The sequence below is a fragment of the Xenopus laevis genome, chromosome 7L (assembly GCF_017654675.1).
Source record: "Xenopus laevis strain J_2021 chromosome 7L, Xenopus_laevis_v10.1, whole genome shotgun sequence".
Taxonomy (NCBI): domain Eukaryota; kingdom Metazoa; phylum Chordata; class Amphibia; order Anura; family Pipidae; genus Xenopus; species Xenopus laevis.
In genome coordinates, this window is record NC_054383.1 from 136905028 (window position 1) to 136917961 (window position 12934).

Below are 12934 nucleotides of genomic sequence, written 5' to 3' on the forward strand. Positions count from 1 at the left end.
ACCTGTTATCTTATATTGTTACAATTGTATCTTTGCTTATCTTATATTGTTACAAAAGTATCTAAGTGTCTATTCTGGGCTCTCTGCCAAAAGTCAATTAAAGGAGATTGAAAGGCTAAAAGTAAGTAAGCTTTATCAGAAAGGTCTATATAAATACACCAGTAAACCCTCAAAGTAATGTTGCTCTGAGTCCTCTGTCAAAAGAAACAGCACATTTCTTTCCTTCTATTGTGTACTCATGGGCTTCTGTATCAGACTTCATGTTTTCAGCTTAAACCTCCAGGGCTAGGGCTTGAGCATGCTCAGTTTGTTCCTCTCTCCCTCCCTGCTGTAATCTGAGCCCAGAGCTATGAGTGAGCAGGGAGAGACTCAGGCAGGAAGTGATGTCACACCAAGCTAATATGGCAGCTGCTATCCTAAAAATACAGAGAGCTGCCTCTGTTGCTTTCCTTCTCCTTTAAAGGGGTTTTTCACCCGTGAGATACTTGTTAGTATGATGTAGAGCAGGAGTGCCCACACTTTAGTAATACAGGGGTCTACTTTTAGTGATGTTGTTCCATTATGATCTACATCCATAATACCACTGTTAGTATTCTGTTCCATGGAAAATATTACTTAAATATTATATTAATTTATATTAGAATTTATATTCCTATATTTCAAAAAATACTATTTCTTATGTAGCTTTAACAGAATAAATATCTGAATGAAAATAATAACACAGGAGGGGGATTTAGACTAGTTGTTTGTTGACAGAGTCTTGAGATCAACTGATCACCAACTAAAGGTCGACTGGTTGATCCCGATCTGCCTTTTGGACACCCCTGATGTAGAGGGTGATATTTGTCATTTGTTTTCATTTTTTATTTTTGAAGGTTTTTGAGTTATTTAGCTTTATATTCAGCAGCTCTTAAATTTGCATCTTAAGCAATCTGGTTGCTAGTGTCCAAATCTCCCTAGCAACCATGCATTGAATTGAATAAGAGACGGGAATATGAACAGGAGAGGCCTGAATAGAAAGATGAGGAATAAAAAGTAACAATAACAATAGATTTGTAGCCTTACAGAGCATTTGTTTTTTTTAGAAAAAGGCAAATAAGTATAAAACTATAAAAAAAAAAAATGAAAACCAATTGAAAAATATAAAGTTAAATATATAGGAATGTCAGTGATCCCAATGTTATTAATAGGGAATAAAGATAAATATATAGGAAAGTCAGTGATCCCAATGTTATTAATTGGGAATAAAGATAAATATATAGGAAGGTCAGTGATATGATCCCAATGTTATTAATAGGGAATAAAGATAAATATATAGGAAGGTCAGTGATCCCAATGTTATTAATAGGGAATAAAGATAAATATATAGGAAGGTCAGTGATCCCAATGTTATTAATATGGAATAAAGATAAATATATAGGAAGGTCAGTGATCCCAATGTTATTAATAGGGAATAAAGATAAATATATAGGAAGGTCAGTGATCCCAATGTTATTAATAGGGAATAAAGATAAATATATAGGAAGGTCAGTGATCCCAATGTTATTAATAGGGAATAAAGATAAATATATAGGAAGGTCAGTGATCCCAATGTTATTAATAGGGAATAAAGATAAATATATAGGAAGGTCAGTGATCCCAATGTTATTAATAGGGAATAAAGATAAATATATAGGAAGGTCAGTGATCCCAATGTTATTAATAGGGAATAAAGATAAATATATAGGAAGGTCAGTGATCCCAATGTTAATAATAGGGAATAAAGATAAATATATAGGAAGGTCAGTGATCCCAATGTTATTAATAGGGAATAAAGATAAATATATAGGAAGGTCAGTGATCCCAATGTTATTAATAGGGAATAAAGATAAATATATAGGAAGGTCAGTGATCCCAATGTTATTAATAGGGAATAAAGATAAATATATAGGAAGGCCAGTGATCCCAATGTTATTAATAGGGAATAAAGATAAATATATAGGAAGGTCAGTGATCCCAATGTTATTAATAGGGAATAAAGATAAACATATAGGAAGGTCAGTGATCCCAATGTTATTAATAGGGAATAAAGATAAATATATAGGAAGGTCAGTGATCACAATGTTATTAATAGGGAATAAAGATAAATATATAGGAAGGTCAGTGATCCCAATGTTATTAATAGGGAATAAAGATAAACATATAGGAAGGTCAGTGATCCCAATGTTATTAATAGGGAATAAAGATAAATATATAGGAAGGTCAGTGATCCCAATGTTATTAATAGGGAATACAGATAAATATATAGGTGCAACCCTAGTTGGAAGGAAGGATATTTTATTCCACCCACTTAACCAAGCCCCACCCCTTTCAAGGCACAACAATTATACTTTTACATGTCATGGGGCCCCTGGTAGTAGCAATGGGTCAGAAGAGAATGGGAGGGTGTTGGGAACTGTAAAGGGAGAACATGAGGAACTTGAATTTTGGGGCCCAGCTAGAGGAGGGTGTCCGTGTGGCCCCTAATGTACCTGTAGTGTGGGAGGAGCTACCTGGGTGCAAGGACATGTGACTTGGGAATGTGCTATGTCTGTACCCAGGGGGTGTCCCGGTATATCAGGGCTGAATTGTTCCCCAGGAGTCAGTGCCAGGAGAGAGTTACACTATTGTTGATTGTCACAGAAATAGAGAGAAATCTTCCCCCCTGACTGTCACTTCCTGATACAAATGTGACAGTTTGGAACAATCTGTAATTTATTTTCCCACCAACCAGGAGATTTATTAAGGATTTGTCAGAAAGAGACTTTACAGCAACGCTCGCCCCCCTCCTCTTCAATAAAAAGTAAAGATTTAATGGCGGAAAAAGAAAAGCCTCACCCCCAGCTGCAAATATTGTGCATTATTGTCTAGTGACACTTTGTATCACACGAGAGACACTTAGTGATACTCAGTACTTACACCTTAGTGTTATACCCCCCCCAGCAGCAGTAATAAGGGCAATTTCATCCGGCAAGGAATGTGTTAACTGATCTAATTCTGCTTCACAGTCGCAGACAGCAGTGCTGGACTCCAAGAGCTGCAGCTTCATCAACACAGGCAATCTATTATTAACCCTTTATTCAGAAATGTATTATTAACCCTTTATTCAGAAATGTATTATTAACCCTTTATCCGGAAATTTAATGTTAACCCTTTATTCAGAAATGTATTATTAACCCTTTATTCAGAAATGTATTATTAACCCTTTATTCAGAAATCTAATGTTAACCCTTTATCCAGAAATCTAATAGTAACCCTTAATCCAGAAATATAATATTAACCCTTTATCCAGAAATCTAAGATTAAACCTTTATCCAGAAATGTAATGTTAACCCTTTAAACAGAAATCTAATAGTAACCCGTTATCCAGAAATATATAATTAACCCTTTATCCAGAAATCTATTAATAAGCCTTTATCCTGAAATCTATTATTAACGCTTTATCCAGAAATCTATTAACACTTGATCCAGAAATCTAATATTAACCCTTTATCTAGAAATCTAATAACCTTTTATCCAGAAATCTATTATTAACCCTTTATTCAGAAATCTATTATTAACCCTTTACCCAGAAATCTAATATCAACCTTTTATCCAGAAATCTATTATTAACCCTTTATCCAGAAATATAATGTTAACCCTTTAACCAGAAATCTAATATCAACCCTTTATCCAGAAATCTAAAAATAAACCTTTATCCAGAAATTTAATGTTAACCCTTTAAGCAGAAATCTAATATTAACCATTTATCCAGAAATCTATTAATAACCCTTCATCCAGAATTGTATTTTTATTAATCCCTTATCCAGAAATCTGTGGCTGTGTTCAACCCAATAGAACTGTATTGGTGTGTTACAAATAAATTGGGGTAAATTCAAACAGCTGACCCCCCCTCCTCCAATTTTTTATGGACGTTTGGGGTTGAGACGGTTGCCACGGTGACCGACATGGCAGCTCCCATCAATGAAAGCATGAGGTCCCAATACCATAGAAATATTTATTCGAACTTTCACAACTTTATTCAACCTTTTTTTTGCCCTGAGGGATTTATTATTGAACTGAGATACAAAAAAGATAAACCCAGATTCGGTGATGGCTCCTCCCCCTGTTCCTTCCGTAGGGCATTGGCGCAGATTCTCCGGTGGCGTCCGTCTCTCCGTAACGTTCCCAAGATCCTATGTGAAACAAGTGTCTTCTCCCAATTAATGACTGGAAGATTCGTTGGCGGCTGCACCCCCAAAAACCACAAAGTTGTGAGAAGGAAAGTTTTTTTTCAGATTTTTTTTTTTTTACAGAATTTTTTTTTTAATTTCTCAGCTGAAGAAGCCAAAACACAGAGATAAAGTCGACGGATAACGATACTGGAGCTAGTTTAGGGGGGAAAGAAAACCGATTGGAGTAAATGTGACGCTGTTTGGAGTCCAGTGATTGGTCGGCCGAGCGTCCGGCTCTCACGTCAGTTCATAGATCACTGTCAGGATTAGAAGCACCGAAGTGAGTCTGTTGCTGTCCAATGACCCCGAACCTGAAACCAGAACATAAGGACACAGTGTTACACCCAATATCCATATATTCCTCATTCTCTGCACTGCTGCCTCTGACTCCTGATACAACTTCCCAATATCCATTCATTCCTCATTCTCACTGGGTTTATAGTTCTGTGTAACTGTCATTGTGTCTGTCCCTTTCTCTGCACTGCTGCCTCTGACTCCTGATACAACTTCCCAATATCCATTCATTCCTCATTCTCACTGGGTTTATAGTTCTGTGTAACTCTCATTGTGTCTGTCCCTTTCTCTGCACTGCTGCTTCTGACTCCTGATACAACTTCCCAATATCCATTCATTCCTCATTCTCACTGGGTTTATAGTTCTGTGTAACTGTCATTGTGTCTGACCCTTTCTCTGCACTGCTGCTTCTGACTCCTGATACAACTTCCCAATATCCATTCATTCCTCATTCTCACTGGGTTTATAGTTCTGTGTAACTGTCATTGTGTCTGTCCCTTTCTCTGCACTGCTGCCTCTGACTCCTGATACAACTTCCCAATATCCATTCATTCCTCATTCTCACTGGGTTTATAGTTCTGTGTAACTCTCATTGTGTCTGTCCCTTTCTCTGCACTGCTGCTTCTGACTCCTGATACAACTTCCCAATATCCATTCATTCCTCATTCTCACTGGGTTTATAGTTCTGTGTAACTGTCATTGTGTCTGACCCTTTCTCTGCACTGCTGCTTCTGACTCCTGATACAACTTCCCAATATCCATTCATTCCTCATTCTCACTGGGTTTATAGTTCTGTGTAACTGTCATTGTGTCTGTCCCTTTCTCTTCTCTGCACTGCTGCTTCTGACTCCTGATACAACTTCCCAATATCCATTCATTCCTCATTCTCACTGGGTTTATAGTTCTGTGTAACTGTCATTGTGTCTGTCCCTTTCTCTTCTCTGCACTGCTGCTTCTGACTCCTGATACAACTTCCCAATATCCATTCATTCCTCATTCTCACTGGGTTTATAGTTCTGTGTAACTGTCATTGTGTCTGTCCCTTTCTCTTCTCTGCACTGCTGCTTCTGACTCCTGAGACAACTTCCCAATATCCATTCATTCCTCATTCTCACTGGGTTTATAGTTCTGTGTAACTGTCATTGTGTCTGTCCCTTTCTCTGCACTGCTGCCTCTGACTCCTGATACAACTTCCCAATATCCATTCATTCCTCATTCTCACTGGGTTTATAGTTCTGTGTAACTGTCATTGTGTCTGTCCCTTTCTCTGCACTGCTGCTTCTGACTCCTGATACAACTTCCCAATATCCATTCATTCCTCATTCTCACTGGGTTTATAGTTCTGTGTAACTGATTTTTATTGAAAGTTATGTCTGCCTGCGTGCATTCATGGTTCTGACTCATGAAACAATGTTCAATAATTCTGACTGGACAGTATTTTGTGTATCTTTTATGGAAAAACAAATTTTTTTGGTCGTTGTACTCCTAAAAATTGAGTGTTTTTGAGATAAAAAAATTTTTTACAAACATTTTTTTCTAAACATGATTCAGAAATGAAGCAGATTGTCTACCCAATGATCATTCCCAGGGCCAATTCATAGCAGCAGAACCCCTGATCTTCCCCATTACAGTGTATCAGACTCGGAGTAACAAATCTTACAACTTGTCATATCCTAGTGCCTAAATCAAACTCTCATTTACCGGTCACCAACCAATGAGGCTGCAGCATTTAATAAAGGCACAAAGATTGACGTCACAATTAATAAATGGGAACTGATTGCCTTTTATTCTAAGTCCAAGGAATTCAAATCTCAAAGGCGTCAGAAGGCCAAAATGATCACAGGCCAATTATCTTCTTCCATTAAGATTCTTGTTTAGGAAATTGTTCATGCAGATTTATCAACAGTGGTGCAAAGTAGTGTAATCTCTCTATAACCATACAAAATGCTAAATATTCAGGGTCTGCCCATCAACAGAAGGAGGAAATGTATCCTATCCAATCCACATTGTAAGCAGCAGTCCTGTCCTGCTTTATGGCAGCTGAGATTCTAGCTATCTGTATAACAGAACATTCTGTCCCAGTGGCTGCACAGATCCTATCTGATCCCCATTGTAAGCAGCAGTCCTGTCCTGCTTTATGGCAGCTGAGATTCTAGCTATCTGTATAACAGAACATTCTGTCCCAGTGGCTGCACAGATCCTATCTGATCCCCATAGTAAGCAGCAGTCCTGTCCTGCTTTATGGCAGCTGAGATTCTAGCTATCTGTATAACAGAACATTCTGTCCCAGTGGCTGCACATATCCTATCTGATCCCCATTGTAAGCAGCAGTCTTACCCTGCTTTATGGCAGCTGAGATTCTAGCTATCTGTATAACAGAACATTCTGTCCCAGTGGCTGCACAGATCCTATCTGATCCCCATTGTAAGCAGCAGTCCTGTCCTGCTTTATGGCAGCTGAGATTCTAGCTATCTGTATAACAGAACATTCTGTCCCAGTGGCTGCACAGATCCTATCTGATCCCCATTGTAAGCAGCAGTCCTGTCCTGCTTTATGGCAGCTGAGATTCTAGCTATCTGTATAACAGAACATTCTGTCCCAGTGGCTGCACAGATCCTATCTGATCCCCATTGTAAGCAGCAGTCCTGTCCTGCTTTATGGCAGCTGAGATTCTAGCTATCTGTATAACAGAACATTCTGTCCCAGTGGCTGCACAGATCCTATCTGATCCCCATAGTAAGCAGCAGTCCTGTCCTGCTTTATGGCAGCTGAGATTCTAGCTATCTGTATAACAGAACATTCTGTCCCAGTGGCTGCACATATCCTATCTGATCCCCATTGTAAGCAGCAGTCTTACCCTGCTTTATGGCAGCTGAGATTCTAGCTATCTGTATAACAGAACATTCTGTCCCAGTGGCTGCACAGATCCTATCTGATCCCCATTGTAAGCAGCAGTCCTGTCCTGCTTTATGGCAGCTGAGATTCTAGCTATCTGTATAACAGAACATTCTGTCCCAGTGACTGCACAGATCCTATCTGATCCCCATTGTAAGCAGCAGTCCTGTCCTGCTTTATGGCAGCTGAGATTCTAGCTATCTGTATAACAGAACATTCTGTCCCAGTGACTGCACAGATCCTATCTGATCCCCATTGTAAGCAGCAGTCCTGTCCTGCTTTATGGCAGCTGAGATTCTAGCTATCTGTATAACAGAACATTCTGTCCCAGTGACTGCACAGATCCTATCTGATCCCCATTGTAAGCAGCAGTCCTGTCCTGCTTTATGGCAGCTGAGATTCTAGCTATCTGTATAACAGAGCATTCTGTCCCAGTGGCTGCACAAATCCTATCTGATCCCCATTGTAAGCAGCAGTCCTGTCCTGCTTTATGGCAGCTGAGATTCTAGCTATCTGTATAATAGAGCATTCTGTCCCAGTGGCTGCACAGATCCTATTTGATCCCCATTGTAAGCAGCAGTCCTGCCCTGCTTTATGGCAGCTGAGATTCTAGCTATCTGTATAACAGAACATTCTGTCCCAGTGGCTGCACAGATCCTATCTGATCCCCATTGTAAGCAGCAGTCCTGTCCTGCTTTATGGCAGCTGAGATTCTAGCTATCTGTATAACAGAACATCATTATATAAATATTCTGTATATAGAGGCTGTTAATGTATTTGTTACTGTTTCAGTCTGCAGAGGGAATACAGGTCACATCCTTGGATCTGATTGCCATTTATAGATACAGTATATATATATATATATCTGTACTTGGGCAGATTAGTGGGGAAACAAGAGACAATCATATAGAAGAATCAGGTCGCTGCATTTCCCAGACACATTATTTCCAGCGGCAGGTCACAACTCCCCGCACGCTTAACCATTCCTATTTACTGTTATGACATCTTGTGCCGCTCAGCAAATTGCATGGCATTTTGGGCCCATTTTCTAATGTCAGTCAAATGTTAAAAGAAAATAAAAAGCTTTTTTTTCTCCCTGCGTCCCTTCCGATGCAGGTTATCAGCCTAAAAGCTTTGTAAAAGCTTTGCGGCCGGGCACAAGCGAACGTCACTAGAATGAGAGATTGTGACGGTTATTTTGTAACCACAGAGTGTTTCAGTATGAACTGCAGAATGTGTATATATATATTTATATAATACATAAAAGCCATGAATATCTTGTAAATTATATCCTTATAAACGGTGAGTTCTGATGTCATCAGTTATAAACAGTGAGTTGTGATGTCATCAGTAATAAACGGTGAGTTCTGATGTCATTTCTGTCACATGACTCACTGAAACTTGTGTATTATAATAAATAAAATACCCCCTCTTGTAAAATATAAGGATATTAGAAGTTACCTCGGAGTTCCATGACCTGTATAACTCGGCCTTCGGCGTCGTACTTTTATATGGTCATGAAACTCCTCGGTAACTTATAATATCCTTATATTTTACAAGAGGGGGTACTTTAGTCACTATATATATTATAGCCGGCTACACTCCTTACAGTCATATGACTCTCATGTCTCACCCAGCCAGGGGCCCACTCACCTGTCCTGCACCTCATGTAGAGGGCGCTATTGCTCTCTGCTACACTAATAGACCAGGGTAAGTTTATATTGTAACGCATACCTCCCAACATTTTGGAAGTAAAAAGAGGGACAAAAAAAATGTTCCCGCACGTAGCGCAGCAATTTTTTGACCACACCCCTTTCTGTGGCCACACCCCCTAATTACCATGTTTGTTTTACAAAATTTGGCAGGTTATGAAAGTTTGAAAATATTTCTCCTTATCTAAACTGTGTTTTTGTGTCTCAAAATTGTTACAAAGTATCTTATTTGCACCTGTTAGCTGTTCTGGGCTCTCTGCTAAAAGCCAATTAAGTGAAATTTTGTTTCTTTTTCTGGCTGTTCAGTGCATAGAAAAGAGGGACTTTCCAGTACAAATGAGGGACTGTGGGTTGAGCTGTCAAAAGAGGGACTGTCTCTCCGAAAAAGGGACAGTTGGGAGGTATGATGTAACGGGTCAGCTCTTGAACAGGCCTGCTAATCAGCCAGCTTCTGCTACATTGTTTCAGGAGTCAGAACCAGCAGTGCAGAGGATATAAACAGCCAAACATACACTACTTTAAATAACAACAACATTTAGAAATAACTTTGAAACCAGGGTGGAGTTCCCCTTTAAAACTTATATTTGATTGGGAGCCGGTGCCCTGTGTTCCATTTAAAGGTGTTGTTCACCCGTAAATGAACTGTTAGTATGATTTAGAGAGGGATATTCTGAGACAATTTGCAATTGCTTTTAATTTTTTATTATTTGTTGTTTTTGAATTATTTAGCTTTTTATTCAGCAGCTGCAATTTCAGCAGTCTGGTTGCTAGTGTCCAAATTCCCCTAGCAACCATGCATGAGTTGAATAAGGGAGGGGAATATGAATAGGAGAGGCCAATTGAAAGCTGGCATGATTCAGAAGAAGAAGACAAATAATTCAAAAACTATATAAAAAAAATGAAGACCAATTGAAAGGTTGCTTGGAATTAGCCACTCTATAACATACTAAACTTAACTCAAAGGTGGACCACCCTTTTAATGCATCGCTTGTGTCATTCCTTTCTCCCGCTAATAACACTGTGTCATTCTCATTAATTCCTGCAAATGAATAAAATACAGAAATCGAAATAAAATCGAAATAAAACCGCTGTACACGGGCGGCGCCGAGCTCTGCTTCATGCGCGTCTGCAAACAACACAAAACAACGGATCTATTTTGGCTGCGGTTGCCAATAGAAACAGTCACTTGAAACACATATAGAAACGTTAGCGGCTCTGATCTATTTCGGTCGCCCCCATTGGCTCGTTCGTTCTGCTATGGGAGAGAAGGAAAGTGCAAAGACTCACTGTTTGAATCCTCCATTCCCCGCGGAATATTGGGGTTTTCTGTAAAGAAAAAGACAGGGGGGAGGTTAGAGCCAAAAAAAACACATTATTTGTATTGGCCAATAGGAACACAGGGTGTGCTGAGGGGGAGGTGCTTGCAACAACCAGTCTCTGACATTTCTACATAAAGGGGAAACATGATTTTTTTGGGGCATACATATAACACCCAGCCCTCCACTGTAAGCTCCCATCAGTTTATTATAGTCCCACCCACTGCTTGAGTCACAGACTCCCTGTACCTCCCCCTGTAAGCTGCCAGAATGTTCTAGTCCCACCCACTGCTTGAGTCACAGACTCCCTGTACCTCCCCCTGTAAGCTGCCAGAATGTTCTAGTCCCACCCACTGCTTGAGTCACAGACTCCCTGTACCTCCCCCCTGTAAGCTCCCATCAGTTTATTATAGTCCCACCCACTGCTTGAGTCACAGACTCCCTGTACCTCCCCCTGTAAGCTCCCATCATACTGAGCACCTATGATATAAATATAGTGAATAAAGTACCCCCTCTTGTAAAATATAAGGATATTATAAGTTACCGAGGAGTTTCATGACCATATAAAAACACGAGGCCGAAGGCCGAGTGTTTTTATACAGGTCATGGAACTCCGAGGTAACTTCTAATATCCTCATATTTTACAACTGGGGGTACTTTATTTATTATAATACACAAATTTTAGTGAGTCACGTGACAGAAATTACATCAGAACTCACCGTTTATAACTGATGAGATCACTACTCACCGTTTATAAGGATATAATTTACAGGATATTCATGGCTTTTGTGTATTATATATATATATCACCTTTGCAGTATAATTCAGGCCTGTTGCAACTCCCTGGACCCTACATGGTGATGGTGCCCCTGGTTGCCCTCCGACCTGCCCCAAGATGCCGCCCCTAAATGTGACTGGGGCAATTTTGGCTACAGAATAAATGCCCACCGTGCTCTGAGAGGATATGTCTCATTAAAGGGGAAGTATTCCTAAAAATGATCTTGCAACTGGTCTTTCTGTTGGGGAGTATTTCCCCCCCAAATATTAATGGTGTAGATCTCCAGTATGAAATATGGAGTGTGGTGAGAATAAGGGACTGGGAAATGAGTGAGCGCAAGAGGCTTGCGCCAGAGGTCCCAGGAGCAGGAGTTAAAGGGGTGGTTCACCTTTAAGTGGTTAATTTTTACTATATTATAGAATGGCCAATTCTAAGCAACTTTGGTCTTCATTTTTTTTTAAATAGTTTTTGAATTATTTGCCTTCTTCTCCTGACTCTTTCCAGCTTTCAAATGGGGATCACTGAACCCATCTAAAAAACAAATGCTCTGTAAGGCTACAAATGTATTGTTATTGCTACTTTTTATTCCTCATCTTTCTATTCAGGCCTCTCCCATTCATATTCCAGTCTCTTATTCAAATCAATGCATGGTTGCTAGGGGAATATGAACCCTAGCAACCAGATGGCTGACATTGCAAACTGGAGAGCTGCTGAATAAAAAGCTAAATAACTCAAATACCACAAAAAATAAAAAACAATTGCAAATTGTCTCAGAATATCCCCCACTACATTATTTAATTTACAGGTGAACAACCCCTTTAAATATTTCTAATGCTTTGATTGGCTATAGAATAGCCCAATCCAGAGATGTTTTCATTGGGTCTCTTATTCAAATCAATGTATGGTTGCTAATAGGGATGCACTGAATCTACTATTTTGGATTTGCCTGAATCCTTTGTAAAAGATTCAGCCGAATACTGAACCGAATCCAACTCCTAATTTACATATGCAAATTTGTGTGATTTCCCTTCCTGCCCCTAATATGTACATGTGTACATTTGTATATGCAAATTAGGATTCGGATTCGGGTTGGCCAGGCACAAGGATTTGCTGGAAAAGGCTGAATCCTGGCCAAATCCTGAAACAAATCCTGGATTCGATGCATCCCTAGTTGCTAGGGTAATTTGGACCCAAGCAACCAAAACTGAAATTGCTGGAGAGCTGCTGAATAAAAAGCTAAATAACTCAAAAACCACAAATAATAAAAAATGAAAACCAATTACAAATTGTCTCAGAATATCCCTCTCTACATCACACTAACAGTTCATTTAAAGGTGAACAACCCCTTGAAATATGGGTGCTGGCAGGGGGAGTTGAGACACTCAGGTTGTTATCAGGGGTGACAAAGATGCGGCTCCTGGTAACTTTAAGAGCCTAAATTCCAGTTTGCAGAGATTGCAATTGCTCATCCTTGACCCCCTCTGACGGCATTGTGGACCCCCCATGACCACCCCGGGTGCAAAAAGGTGAGGGAGAGGGGGCTGAGACAGGTCCAAAATCACCCCTGGGTGCTGGAAGGGGCAGGTCAGACCTGCTGGAAGGACGGAGCAGACAGAAGTGCTGCCGGGAAATGAGACGTTGGCTCGTTATGGAGCTCGTTTGCCCCTTGTTGTTATGTTCTCATTTCATATTGTTTGTTTCCACCAT

The 12934-nt window shown here is 39.8% G+C and overlaps 1 protein-coding gene across 1 annotated transcript in view; it reads right to left on the reverse strand.

Moving 5' to 3' along the window:
• Positions 1 to 4296: 4296 nt before the first annotated feature.
• The window catches only part of igsf21.L (immunoglobin superfamily member 21 L homeolog), a 269491-nt gene continuing 260853 nt past the window's right edge, over positions 4297 to 12934 (reverse strand). Inside the window, 2 exon segments of the mRNA NM_001092775.1 lie at positions 4297 to 4543; positions 10421 to 10459. Of these exon segments, the coding sequence (NP_001086244.2) occupies positions 4470 to 4543; positions 10421 to 10459 (113 nt within the window). The 3' untranslated portion in view covers positions 4297 to 4469.